This window comes from Symphalangus syndactylus, chromosome 17, assembly GCF_028878055.3.
Source record: "Symphalangus syndactylus isolate Jambi chromosome 17, NHGRI_mSymSyn1-v2.1_pri, whole genome shotgun sequence".
Taxonomy (NCBI): domain Eukaryota; kingdom Metazoa; phylum Chordata; class Mammalia; order Primates; family Hylobatidae; genus Symphalangus; species Symphalangus syndactylus.
The window spans coordinates 40,270,818-40,284,720 of record NC_072439.2 but is presented as its reverse complement, the minus strand read 5'-3'; the positions used below and the strand labels follow the sequence as shown (position 1 = coordinate 40,284,720).

The window sequence follows — 13,903 nt, the reverse complement described above, 5'->3', positions numbered from 1 at the left end:
TTGTAAAGTTTTTTTTCTAGAGGAATTTTACTTGGAGAATATTGCATTATTTGAGTATTCTATTTATTTATTTATTTTTAAAATTTATTATAATTTATTTATTTATTTATTTTTGAGACAGTCTCGCTCTGTTGCCCGGGCTAGAGTGCAGTGGCGCAATCTCGCCTTACTGCAACCTCTACCTCCCGGGTTCAAGCAATTCTCCTGCCCCAGCCTCCTTAGTAGCTGGGATTATAAGCATGCATCACTATGCCCGGCTAAGTTTTGTATTTTTAGTAGAGACGGGGTTTCACCATGTTGGCCAGGCTGGACTCGAATGCCTGACCTCGTGATCTGACCGTCTCAGCCTCTCAAAGTGCTTTTTAATGATTTTAAAATGCTACTATAGCACAAAAGGAAATAGTTCATATACAGATTCATTTAAAGTTCACTTTTTCTTAATGTTATTTAGCTTAATTAAATATGTGAGTCTAATGATCAGTAGTGTAATTTCTGTGCATAGTTGATTGCTAAACCCACAAAGGATTAGAGTTATTTGGGTATACAAAAGTTCTGTCTTTTCCTCCGGGCCACCAGGGCTGAATTAATTTAGCTATAATCATTCCCTGGTATGTGTGTAGTTATGGCTGTAGGTACTAGGTAACTTAAGAAGAGAGCTTCCAATTATAAGGTGAATCTTGCGGCAGACCCTGAAATTTTCTATTCAATCAAAGGGCATCCTGAACATTAGACAGTTTTTGGTATGCAAAGACACATTGTGTGAGACCGTAATGAGAAGTAGCCTTGTGCTGTACGGGCTGCCTAAGAAAAAAGAGCCTGTGCCACTACATGAAGGAGACCTGAACATACTGATGGATATAGCTAGTGTAGCCAAGCTTACTGTGGGCAGATTTAAACTGGAACTTTAAATTTACTCTTAAATGTATTAGGACATCAATGAAAATGTAGTTTTTTATATCTTTGTATTTATATGAGAGAAGTTTTTTTGTATTCAGATGAGAAAACAAAAGTGTTTGATTTCTTTTGAATTTAAGTTGCCTTACATTCTAGTTAATTGGCTGCTACTGTGACTAGTTCTTAGGGGTGTTGAGGTCTCGTGCTTTTGGGCATAATCTATTCCTCAGTGTTTTCTGAAAATAAGCTTTTCTCCAGTGATATAAATCATTACACTATTGATTGATTGGCAATTTCCATTTTTCTCTGAAGCATCGGATAGAATAGCTTTGCTCAGTTAAGTGACCAACATTTAAAGTTTGTTTTCACAAATCATTGATGGCTTTTAAAAATCTGAGGGAAAAAAAGTGAATAACTTTCCTTTCTATTTTAACACCGTACCCTTATGTTCCTTTTTTTAGTGTGGCTGGTAAAGAGGATAATACAGACACTGACCAAGAGAAGAAAGAAGAAAAGGGTGTTTCGGAAAGAGAAAACAGTGAATTAGAAGTGGTAAGTATGAAAGAATGAACTTGTCAGTTTTAGTCACCAGGTTTGGTTGTTCTTGGTTGATGATAACTTACTAACTTACTTGTAGAAAAGTGAACTGCTTATGATGCATTCTGTTTAATCTATTTCTTTGAAGATGTTTCTTCAGAAATACGAGCTATAAAATATTGGCAACTCTCAATCTTATGTATCGTGAAAGCATTGTGTTGGGGAGTCAGGAGTAGAATACTATGAGAGATGAAATACTTTTTGATTTAAGACAAAATTACTATGTAATAACCTTAACATTTTTATACTGATGAAAAGTGAATTTTTTTTATGTTTCTGTACTTTGTACTCCAGCAGACTGTCTCAATGAGGGAATCAGTTTGTTTTGCCAATATTATGCTATTAATTTTCACAAATCACATTTTAGGAAGAAAGTCAAGAAGTGAGTGATCATGAGGATGAAGAAGAGGAGGAGGAGGAGGAGGAAGATGACATTGAGGGGGGTGAAAGTTCTGATGAATCAGATTCTGAATCAGATGAAAAAGGTACTTGCCCTTTGGTATAAGGGCAAAAATTCATTTTGGGAAGTTGTTTAAACCATGACAGAAAACTCTTAACATTCTCCATTTCATACTTGATGAAAGCAACTTTTGTGACCACTGACCTACATTTGCCTTCCAAGGCTTATGTGCTAAACAAATGAGTTACTTCTCTTACTGGATTTAGTCATTGTGTGATTTCCATTCTTACCTAATACAAATAGCATTGTCCTTGACCAAAATGAACACTCTTTATATCATTCACCTTTTGGTTTTTGGTTTTTTCAGGAAATTTTTCTAATAACTACCAAGTGAATAAAAATACCTAGTTGATGGTTTTTATGCTCTTGCTTGAAAGCCAGAATTCTGATATTTTGGCCTAGTACCAGGATTTTTATTTTCTTCTTTTATAAATAGCCAATTATCAAGCAGACTTGGCAAACATTACTTGTGAAATTGCAATTAAGCAAAAGCTGATTGATGAACTAGAAAACAGCCAGAAAAGACTGCAGACTCTGAAAAAGCAGTATGAAGAGAAGCTAATGATGCTGCAACATAAAATTCGGGACACTCAGCTTGAAAGAGACCAGGTGCTTCAAAACTTAGGTAAGAATTATATTTAATTCACATGAAAGTTCAAGCTAAATATTCAAAATGGGTTTTTATCTTTTCCTTTAGAAGAAAAAAAATAGCCATATTAAACCCTTTTTTGTTATTTATTTGTTTTGTTTTTGCAAGTCAAAGTTTGTGCCTTTTATTTAGAAGTTATATGTAGCTTGTAAATCCTTTTTGGCCACATTATATGTTAATTTGTCTCATAATGTTAAATATTGTTATTTGTTTTGTTTTTTCATACCGATATCTGCCTAAGCTATTTACTTACTTTATACAAATTTATGGTTGTTTTAATGTTTTGATTTATGTTGGGGACATTTTAACATAACATATTAATAAATAAGCTTCAACAATCATTAAACAGGTTAAGAGTAGATAATAAAAGAGAGAATGATTGAAAGACACCCTAGTCTTCTGAGATGTGGGTGTTTGGGAAGTAACTCTTCTCTTAGGATATGGACTGTAAATCTGTGAAATAAAAATCTGTGTCTCACAAAAAACATATAAAAATGTCCTCTGGTCATTTAGGCTCGGTAGAATCTTACTCAGAAGAAAAAGCAAAAAAAGTTAGGTCTGAATATGAAAAGAAACTCCAAGCCATGAACAAAGAACTGCAGAGACTTCAAGCAGCTCAAAAAGAACACGCAAGGTTGCTTAAAAATCAGTCTCAGTATGAAAAGCAGTTGAAGAAATTGCAGCAGGATGTGATGGAAATGAAAAAAACAAAGGTATTGATTATTTTTTCCATTAACGTTTGATGTTCAGTATGATTTTGTCATTTGGGACAAAAAAATAAACAACTATTGTGGTTCTTTCCATATTCGATAAAGGTAACCCAGTCTTACAAATGATGTACTTTCCTTTGGCAATTAGAAGTTGTTTCTGATAGTCATTCCTCATCAAAGCCTTTCTTCAGAGTAGCTGAAAATCATGTGCTCATCAGGGCTTCTTAGACATTGATAGATATTTCTTCTCTTAAAACTCTTATGCAAGCTTAACAAAAGTATAAAATATTTCAAATATGCAAGAAAGCATAGATAATAACATAACAAACACTGTATCCACAGTCTAGTTTAAAATATTAAGCATTACAGATATACAGTAAGCCTTCTGTTTATCTTTTCCTGATCATATTCCCCATTCTCCAATAGCTAATAACTCTCTTAAATTTAGTGTTTATCATTCCTATACTTAGAAAAGCACTAATTTTCTTCCCCTGTCCAAAGAGAGTGGGCAAATCCTGATCTGTTATCTGTTTTTGTTGTGGGATTAATTATTCTTTAAATCTTTCATGAAAGTCAGTGTAGTTTTCTTAAAATAGCAATAAAATAGCAAATATGGAAGTGACTTAGAAAGTGTAATCATGCATCACTTAATGATGGTACATTCTGAGAAATGCATTTTTAGGTGATTTCATTATTGTGCAAACATCATGGAGTGTACTTATACAACCACGATGTTATAGCCTACTACACATCTAGGCTATGTGGTACAGCCTGTTGCTCCTAGGCTACAAACCTGTACAGCATGTTACTATGCTGAATACTCTAGGCAATTTTAACACAATGCTAAATATTTGTGTATCTAAACATAGAAAAGGTATTGTAAAAAATACAGTATAAAAGATAAAAAATGGTACACTTTTTTTTTTTCGAGAGGGAGTCTCGCTCTGTTGCCCGCCTCCCAGGTTCAAGCAGTTCTCCTTTCTCAGCCTCCCCAGTAGCTGGGACTACAGGTGCACACCACCATGCCCAGCTAATTTTTGTATTTTTAGTAGAGACGGGGTTTCACCGTATTGGTCAGGCTGGTCTCAAACTCCTGACCTCAGCTGATCCACTTACCTCGACATCCCGAAGTGCTGGGATTAAAGGCATGAGCCACTGTGCCCAGCCAAAAATTGTACACTTTTACAGGCATTCCTGATTTTACTGTGATTTGCTTTATTGCCCTTTGCAGATACTGCATTTTTTACAAATTGAATGTTTGTGGCAACCCTGCCTTGAGGATGTCTGTTGGCACTATTTTTCCAACAGCATTTGCTCACTTCATGTCTCTGTCAGCATTTTTTTTTTAACAATTAAGTTTTTTGATTAAGGCATGCACATTATTTTTTTGACATGATGCTATTGCACACCTAATAGACTACTGTATAGTATAAACATAACTTTATATGCACCGGGAAACCCAACAAATTTGTGTGACTTGCTTTAATGTGATATTCACCTTTTTGCGGTGCTCTGGAACCAAACCTGCAAGGTCTCCAAGGTATGCCTGTAAAATATGCACTTACCATGAAGGGAGTTTGCAGGACTATAAGTTGCTCTGTGTGAGTCAGTGAGTGAATGGTAAACGAACATGAAGTCCTAGGACATAGCTATACACTGCTGTGGATTTTATCACTACTGTACACGCTTAAGCTACACTAAATTTACTTTAAAAACTCTCTTCAGTGATAAATTAACCTTGGCTTACTGTAATTTTTTTACTTTATAAATATTTTAAGTTAAAAAAGCTTTTTGACTCTTGAAATATCACATAGTTTAAAACACAAATGCACTGTATAGCCGTACAAAAATATTTTTTCTTTATATCATCATTCTGTAAGCTTATATCAATTTTAAATTTTTATATTTTTTACTTTTTAAACTTTTTTGTTAAAACTAAAACACAAACATGCACGATAGCCTAGGCCTATGCAGAGTGAGGATCATCAATATCACCGTCTTCACCTCCCCATCTTGTCCCACTGGAAGGCCTTCCAGAGCATGAACACACATGGAGCTGTCATCTCCTATGATAACAATGCCTTCTTCTTAAATATCTTCTCAAGGGCTTGCCTGAGGCTGCTTTATAGTTAACTTTTTTCATAAGTCTAAAATATCTATAAAAAGTATAGTATAGTAAATACATAAACCAATACATAGTCATTTATTATCCTTATCAGGTATTATGGACTATACATAATTGTGTGGACTATACTTAGTATGACTAGCAGCACAGTAGGGTTGTTTATACCAGCACTACTGCAAATGGGTGTAGTGCTTTGTAATGTGATGTTATGACATTATTACATCACTAGGCAATAGGAATTTTTTAGCTCCACTATAATCTTATGAAACCACTGTCTTAAATGTGGTTCATTGTTGAGTTAAATGTTGTTAGGAGGCACATAGTCATTTGATTATTATGTTGTGTAGTTGCTGATAACAACAGCAGCTAAAATTATTAAGCGCTTATTAAGTTGTTGAGAATTCAAGTGCCAGGTACTGTTAAAACGCCGTGTGGGTGTTAACTGGTTGAATTCTCACAAAAATCCAATGCTGTGGAAATATTATTTCCATTTTATAGATGAGCAAACCAAAGCCTAGAGAAGTAAAGTAATTCGATCAAGGTCACACAGCTACTGATAGTAAGCTAAGCATCAAGTTTTCAAGTTGCAGAACAACTGAATATTGAATACAAAAAGCATAGAATACTAAGCAATTTAATAAAAATGTATTAGAAATAGAAATATATGAATCCCACAGAAATAAGAATTGCCCATTTTAAATGTGCAGCAAAACTGCATGTTTCCATGTTAAGTATTCAGAATTCTAAGAACTTACTTCCATATATGTGGTTGATTTAAAGAATGTTGTGACAGAGTAATTTCAACAGATGTATATACCTAATTGATTAGGTTCGCCTAATGAAACAAATGAAAGAAGAACAAGAGAAAGCCAGACTGACTGAGTCTAGAAGAAACAGAGAGATTGCTCAGTTGAAAAAGGATCAACGTAAAAGAGATGTAAGTGGATTTTAACTCTCAGTTATATAAGAAAATTGTACATTGAAAAAGATTGTTTAATAAATGGAGGAAAAATTTCTGGTAACTGTAACTACTAATTGCAGGTTAAGGACAATAGATAAGCATACATTTTATAAAATGTCATTTATTACAGTATGTGGATTATGGTAATTCAGTATAAGAGTTCATAAAAAACACTGTAATATTATATATTTTATTTGAGGCCTATTTTCCTGATGATGACATAGAAGTAAATGGCAAGAATGACTGGTTATCCCTAGGATGACCAAGGAACTAGTTGCAGTATTATATAAGATAGCAAGTTTAGGATAGTTTTGAAGAATGTTTTATCACTAGAGGTACTTATAAATAATCCTAGAGTAACAACCAGCCCTTATTAGAAGAGGCTTTTATAAGGACTATCAAAATTTTTGTATCCTTTGACTCAAGATTCTACTTCCATGAATTTAGATGAAGAAAATAATCTAAAATAAGTAAAAATACTATGCATCAAAATCTTCACTTTAGGATTCTTTGTCATTGTGAAAAAAGTAAAAACAACCAAGATCCCTGACAGTAGGAGGAATGGTTAAAGAAATTATGGTACATTCCATTTATATTTTGAAACTGTATACTTATCTGAAAAATGACCATGCATTAAGTGTAAAGCATGGTCATTTTACATATAAATGTATGCTTGATTTCAATGAGGGAAAATTCAAAGGATACATCTCAACGTGCTAATTGTAGTTGTGTTAGGGTTATAAGTTATGGTTGATTTTTTTTCTTCTTCTTTCCAAAATTCTGGCAATATGATTATTTCTTTTAGGTGAAAAATTATGGTTAGGATTTTTTTTTCTTAAAAGAAGCTGGGTGCAGTGGCTCATGCTTATAATCTAAGCCAGCACTTTGAGAGACTGAGGCGGGAGGAGTGCTTGAGCCCAGAAGTTCTAGACTAGCCTGAACAATAACACAGCAAGACTCCCTCTTTGAAAAAGAAGAGGCCATCACTTTTTCCCTTATTATTGGTTAGGTTTCCGCCATTATTCCTTTTTACTTGCTCAACTTTTCCTAAATCCTCCCTGGAAAAATATGAGCATAAGGCATATTTTAGAAAATGGAAATCTATTTTGGGATGTAAAGAGGAAAGGGGATAGAGAAAAGAGGGTAGTGAGGTAGAAAAGTGGATAGTGGATATTTTGTCCAGATGACTCCCCTATTTTGGTTATGTTTATTTCTTTTTTTCTCCTACTATGTCAGTGTATTTTAATAATCAGTGTATTTGTCACAGTTAATTCCTGGGCATTTAAAATTGTGTTTTTATCGATCTGATCCTACTGAAATCAAGTAGAAGCACATTCTAACATATTGCCTATTCTTTTTTTTGTTATTGTTTTAAAAGTTGGGATATAATTCACATATCCTAAAATTTACCTTTTAAAGTGTACAATTCATGTTTTTAGTATATTCACAAAAGTGTGCAATGATCACCACTATCTAATTACAGAAAATTTTCATTACTCCAGGAAGATACACTATACTCATTGGTAGTCACTCACCATTGCCTCGGCCTCTGGCAGCCACTAATCTACATTTTGTCCCTGTGGACATTGCATATAAATGGAATCATACCAGATGTGGTCTTTTGTGTCTTGCTTTTTTTGTTGTTTTTTTGTTTTTTTTTGAGACAGAGTCTTACTTTGTCGCCCAGGCTGGAGTGCAATGCGTGATCTTGGCTCACTCTAACCTCCGCCTCCCAGGTTCAAGCCATTCTCCTGCCTCAGCCTCCTGAGCAGCTGGGACTACAGGCATGCACCACCACACCTGGCTAATTTTTGTATTTTTAGTAGAGAGGGGTTTTCACCATGTTGGCCAGGCTGGTGTCGAACTCCTGACCTCAAGTGATCCACCCCCCTCAGCCTCCCAAAGAGCTAGGATTACAGGTGTGAGCCACTGCACTCAGCTGTGTCTGGCTTCTTTTATTTAACATGATATTTTCAAGGTTCAGCCATGTTATAACATGTATCAGCACTTCATTCTTTTTTTATGGTTATATAGATAGAATACGTTTTGTTTGTCCATTCATCAGTTGATAGACGTTTGGGTTCTTTCCATTTTTTGGCTGTTTATTTTATATTTAATGAAAACCTTTGGACAACGGGAATAATTTCTTTACAGTGTATGCTACCTATTTCTTTATTACTAATTCATATAAGATATAGGGAGATCAATACTGAACTCCTGGGATGAACTCTTTGAATCTTTTCCATAACATATGATGCCTATATTCTATTATAAAGACACAATGCTGGCTAATCACATATAAAGCTAACATTCATACTCCTTCTCCCTTTTATTTGTTGCCTTGTGTACATATTGACCTCCTTTCAAAATTGTTCCTTGTCATATTCATCTTTGAACCCTTAGAAAGTTCAGGGTGACATTTACATACCATATACAAATATGAATGAGCTTGAGATTTGGTTTTTAATAGGAAGAAATTTAATGTAACAAGTTTCAAACTATGATAATTTTAGTTTTTGATAATTCATTAATTTAAAAAACATATTAATTTTGCTTTTATATCAGTCATTGTGGTAGGCAATTAAGATATGGCTGTGATAAGATAAAGTCATTTTCTCAAGGAATTCCCATCTGATGAGACAGAAATATATATAAACATAAAATGAATGATCTGTTTGAATTTGAATGCAAAACACGAGTGATTATTTGTTAAATAACAGAATTTAAGTACTAGAAAGGAAGTTTGTAGTGAACTGTCATTCTTAAACTTTGTCCAAGATCACAGAATTGAATAAATGATAGAACTGGAATTAAGACCTAAGTTCTTTCTTTTTTCCTTTTTCTTTTCTTTCTTTCTTTTCTTTTCTTTTTCTTTCTCTTTCTTTCTTTCTTTCTTTCTTTCTTTCTTTCTTTCTTTCTTTCTTTCTCTTCTTTCTTCCTTCCTTCCTTCCTTCCTTCCTTCCTTCCTTCCTTCCTTCCTTCCTTCTTCCCTCCCTCCCTCCCTCCCTTTTCTTTCTTTCTTTCTTTCTTTCTTTCTTTCTTTCTTTCTTTCTTTCTTTCTCTTTCTTTCTTTCTTTCTTTCTTTCTTTCTTTTTTTCTTTCTTCTTTCTTTCTTTCTTTCCTTTTTTTTTGAGATGGAGTCTCACTCTGCCCTCCAGGCTGGTGTGCAGTGGCACAGTCTTGGCTCACTTCAGCCTCTGCCTCCTGGGTTCAAGCGATTCTCCCACCTCAGCCTCCCAAGTAGCTGAGATTGGAGGCACGTGCCACCATACCTGGCTAATTTTGTATTTTTAGCAGAGACAGGGTTATGCCATGTTGGCCAGGCTGGTCTCGAACTCCTGACCTGAAGTGATTCTCCCACTTCGGCCTCCCAAAGTGCTGCGATTACAGGCATGAGCCACCGCTCCTGGCCTCTGAGTTCTTTTTAAGTCCAAAATTTTTTCTTAAATTATATGCCTGTAGAATGGCTTGAAGTAATCCTAATTAGTCATCTTTATTTTGAGAGTACCTAGAAACAAATTAATAGTCAATGCAGACATGTTTTATTGTCCATTTACTTTATCCACCATAAGATCCATAGTTATTATAAGTACTAATCAAATTAATATATATTCCTCCTGTGTCTACAACAGTTTATAATTATTGTATATATTGTAAGATGACGCTATTGAAAATATTTTAAGCTTTGTTTCTTCCTGTTTGTGCCTCAAACAGCAACTAAAACAAAATATCTAACAAAATTAAATAAGATAACATTTGTAAAGCATTTAGAAAAGTACTGCACATAGTAAGCACCAAATGTATCAAATTAAAGTATGTAACACAGAGATAACCTTTCATTTTTTCAAAAAGGGATGGGGTATATCTGTATTTACTTGTGTTTGTTGGAATGAAATCGCTGTACCTGTAATAATACATACAAGGTTGTTGACTCAGATTCTGCTAAGAACTCATAGTTCCCAGGGGTATGGGGAAATATATTCATATAGGAATAGGAAATATTGTATCTTTCACTTTACTATTTCCACTTATTTAATATTATTTTATAGCATCAACTTAGACTTCTGGAAGCCCAAAAAAGAAACCAAGAAGTGGTTCTACGTCGCAAAACTGAAGAGGTACAGTAAGCAAGCTGACCATTTGGAAGAAACATTCTGACTTTGAGATAAATGATGTATTTCTATAGACTAAGAGAATGAGTGAACCTTTGCTGCAATTTCAGGTTACAGCTCTTCGTCGGCAAGTAAGACCCATGTCAGATAAAGTGGCTGGGAAAGTTACTCGGAAGCTGAGTTCATCTGATGCCCCTGTTCAGGACACGGGTTCCAGTGCAGCTGCTGTCGAAACAGATGCGTCAAGGACAGGAGCCCAGCAGAAAATGAGAATTCCTGTGGCGAGAGTCCAGGCCTTACCAACGCCAGCAACAAATGGAACCAGGTCTACATAATTCTGTTCCTGCTGATGTAATCTTGGCCGTTAATACTGAATGTTATACTTAAATGAAAAAATGGCTCATTATTTGGCAGTGCACAATCAAATAAGTGCATAAGTAATTATGCTTGTCTGTTTTATATGATCATAGGAAAAAATATCAGAGGAAAGGATTGACTGGCCGAGTGTTTATTTCCAAGACAGCTCGCATGAAGTGGCAGCTCCTTGAGCGCAGGGTCACAGACATCATCATGCAGAAGATGACCATTTCCAACATGGAGGCGGATATGAATAGACTCCTCAAGGTGTGGAAAATAGAGAGTAGATACGCTCCCCCTTAGCTGACTGTTAATTTTACTCTTCCAATTTTGTTTCCTGGGTAAATTTAACACTTACCAAGTTTTTTTTTGGGGGGGGGGGCGGTTTGATGGTATTGTATATAAATAAATGAACATAATTTCTAAAAATCCAACCTGCTATCTCAATAGCAACGGGAGGAACTCACAAAAAGACGAGAGAAACTTTCAAAAAGAAGGGAGAAGATAGTCAAGGAGAATGGAGAGGGAGATAAAAATGTGGCTAATATCAATGAAGAGATGGAGTCACTGACTGCTAATATAGATTACATCAATGACAGTATTTCTGATTGTCAAGCCAATATAATGCAGATGGAAGAAGCAAAGGTTTGTAATTTTTAAAAAAGCGTAATGGTTTAATGAAAAGTGCTTTTGTATTGTTTATCATTCAAAGCACTTTCAGTTTTTACATGAAGGTATTTTCTATTTCCTGGTCTAATCTAATGCTTAGGTTTTACATGTATGCCACTTCCTGCTTGCTTTTCAGATTTCTCTGCTGATTATGTGATAACATTTGTTGTTTATATAACACATGGGTCGTCTTTACATCCCACCTTGAATTCTTAACTGCTTAAATGTGTCTTATCTTTTCAACTAAACTCTATGTTTCTTGGGGTAATGATCATATATTGCACTTATCTGAGCATCTCATTAGCTAACCCAATACTAGGAAATAAATATATGAAACAATAGGCTATTGCCTTCTGTTTTCAGCTCAAAGTAATGGTCATCATATTATGCTGATTTTATACAGGAAGAAGGTGAGACGTTGGATGTTACTGCAGTCATTAATGCCTGCACCCTTACAGAAGCCCGATACCTGCTAGATCACTTCCTGTCAATGGGCATCAATAAGGTAAGATATAACCACACTATTACTGAAAACCTAAGTTTTGACTAATTCATTTTAGTTTTATTATCTTTCTGTAGTAACCCTTTGCTTTGTAATAAGGAAGAAGATTATTCATAATTGGAAAGTATTTTTTTTACCTTTCTTTAGAGTCAGGAAGAGTGAGAAATATTTAGATCAATTTCATTAGCATGTCATCCATTATGTTTGTTTATTAGAGCAGATAAACAACTTGAAGAAGAAATAATTCCCCTTTTGCTTTAACAAAGGAAAAATTAGAAAAAATTTCTCAGCATGCAAACAAATTTGGTATCATAACTAATTTAACATTGATTCTTTACAGATCAAAAGCAAATCAGAAAAGAAAAAATAATTTAATCATTCTCTTATTTTGAATGTAAGTGCTCTAATTTGTCACCTGTAAGAAAACCCTGCCCAAATGTTGAAGGTGATAATGGTTTCTGACTCACTTTTTTTTTTTCCATGTTGGGACTGTTAGAGTCTTTCTATTCTTACGCCATCTCACTTAATTTTCACAATGTGCAAAGAGGTAATTATTATTGATCTCATTTTGCATATGAGGAAACTGAGAATCCAGAAGATAACATCTTGGACAGGTGAACTTGTACATGATCACTAAGCCAGTTACTGGAGGAGCTGGGATGACTCAAGGTCTATCTGATGTCAAAGCCCATATATCATATTCATTTGCTGTTTGATACAGATCTTTGTGTGGTAAATCCTGTTTCGTATGACCTAAGATAATTTTTTGTTGTGTTTCAGGGTCTTCAGGCTGCCCAGAAAGAGGCTCAAATTAAAGTACTGGAAGGTCGACTCAAGCAAACAGAAATAACCAGTGCTACCCAAAACCAGCTCTTATTTCATATGTTGAAAGAGAAGGCAGAATTAAATCCTGAGCTAGATGCTTTACTAGGCCATGCTTTACAAGGTAATTTGCACTCGATTTTAGTTAAATGAATTTGCATGGTAGCTTTGCTTTTTGAACATGGTATAGTATATCCCTTTCCCCTATGGCTTGACTGAATAGATGCTGTATTTACTCATGCTTTTAATAATTATTCTTTCTTTAATTTGCATGTGTACATTTTGGCGAGGTAATTATTGTCATTCCAAGAAATGATTATCAACTTAAAATGGCTTACTTAACCTTATTAAGCAATTAGTTTTTATGGGCAAAGAAGACCAATCAAGTTTTCGTATTGTTTATCTAAATTACTTAAAATGTTAACCAAGTTTCATTACTTTACTCTGCATATCTCACTGCCTTAAAAATAAATTTATAAGTGTTTGCTATGGCATCTATTCTACATGTAAGTGGTACATAATCTTGTTTTATGTGGGAGTTTTTAACATTGGATCTGTTTTGATTGGAGTATTGCTTTTTGTTTCCTTTTTGCTGTTATTTACACAGATCTAGATAGCGTACCATTAGGTAAGTATGTTTAGCTTTCTGTGTATCCTACAGCTGCATGAATTACTAATTGTTCATGTACACTAATTGTGGTACATCTTATTTTAAAGATTTTTATTGGTGGTCAAGTGGTTTTTGCATGATCTTTTTTGAAATGTATCCATGCCCACAAACACACTAAGTCTTTTATCTTTATTAAACATTTCTGATTTTAAAATCCTTAGATGTGTAAAGAAGTATGCTTTTGTTAGTTGTCTCTTTTATTATTTGAGTTCCAGTTGTGGCTCCAGTTTCATAAACCCCCTGTGTTCTTTCTCTTTCTTATAGAAAAACATAATATATACGTTCTGTTAAAATTTTTAAATATATCTATTAACGTGCATCTATGGTTTTAACCTCATAAATAACTTTCTTCTGTATATATCTTTGGTATATATA

The 13,903-nt window shown here is 34.4% G+C and overlaps 1 protein-coding gene across 15 annotated transcripts in view; it reads left to right on the top strand.

Moving 5' to 3' along the window:
* The window catches only part of KIF21A (kinesin family member 21A), a 155,356-nt gene that overhangs the window by 105,376 nt on the left and 36,077 nt on the right, over positions 1-13,903 (top strand). For 7 of the 15 annotated variants that reach the window (XM_055247055.2, XM_055247054.2, XM_055247059.2 and 4 more), the window contains 12 exons: positions 1,356-1,446; positions 1,859-1,976; positions 2,388-2,576; positions 3,114-3,313; positions 6,265-6,372; positions 10,446-10,514; positions 10,619-10,833; positions 10,979-11,132; positions 11,316-11,510; positions 11,938-12,039; positions 12,817-12,982; positions 13,466-13,486. In XM_055247055.2, coding sequence (XP_055103030.1) covers positions 1,356-1,446; positions 1,859-1,976; positions 2,388-2,576; positions 3,114-3,313; positions 6,265-6,372; positions 10,446-10,514; positions 10,619-10,833; positions 10,979-11,132; positions 11,316-11,510; positions 11,938-12,039; positions 12,817-12,982; positions 13,466-13,486 — 1,628 coding nt within the window. The remainder of the gene's footprint in view (positions 1-1,355; positions 1,447-1,858; positions 1,977-2,387; positions 2,577-3,113; positions 3,314-6,264; positions 6,373-10,445; positions 10,515-10,618; positions 10,834-10,978; positions 11,133-11,315; positions 11,511-11,937; positions 12,040-12,816; positions 12,983-13,465; positions 13,487-13,903) is intronic. The other 8 variants (XM_055247058.2, XM_063620139.1, XM_063620138.1 and 5 more) reach the window with 2 other exon arrangements.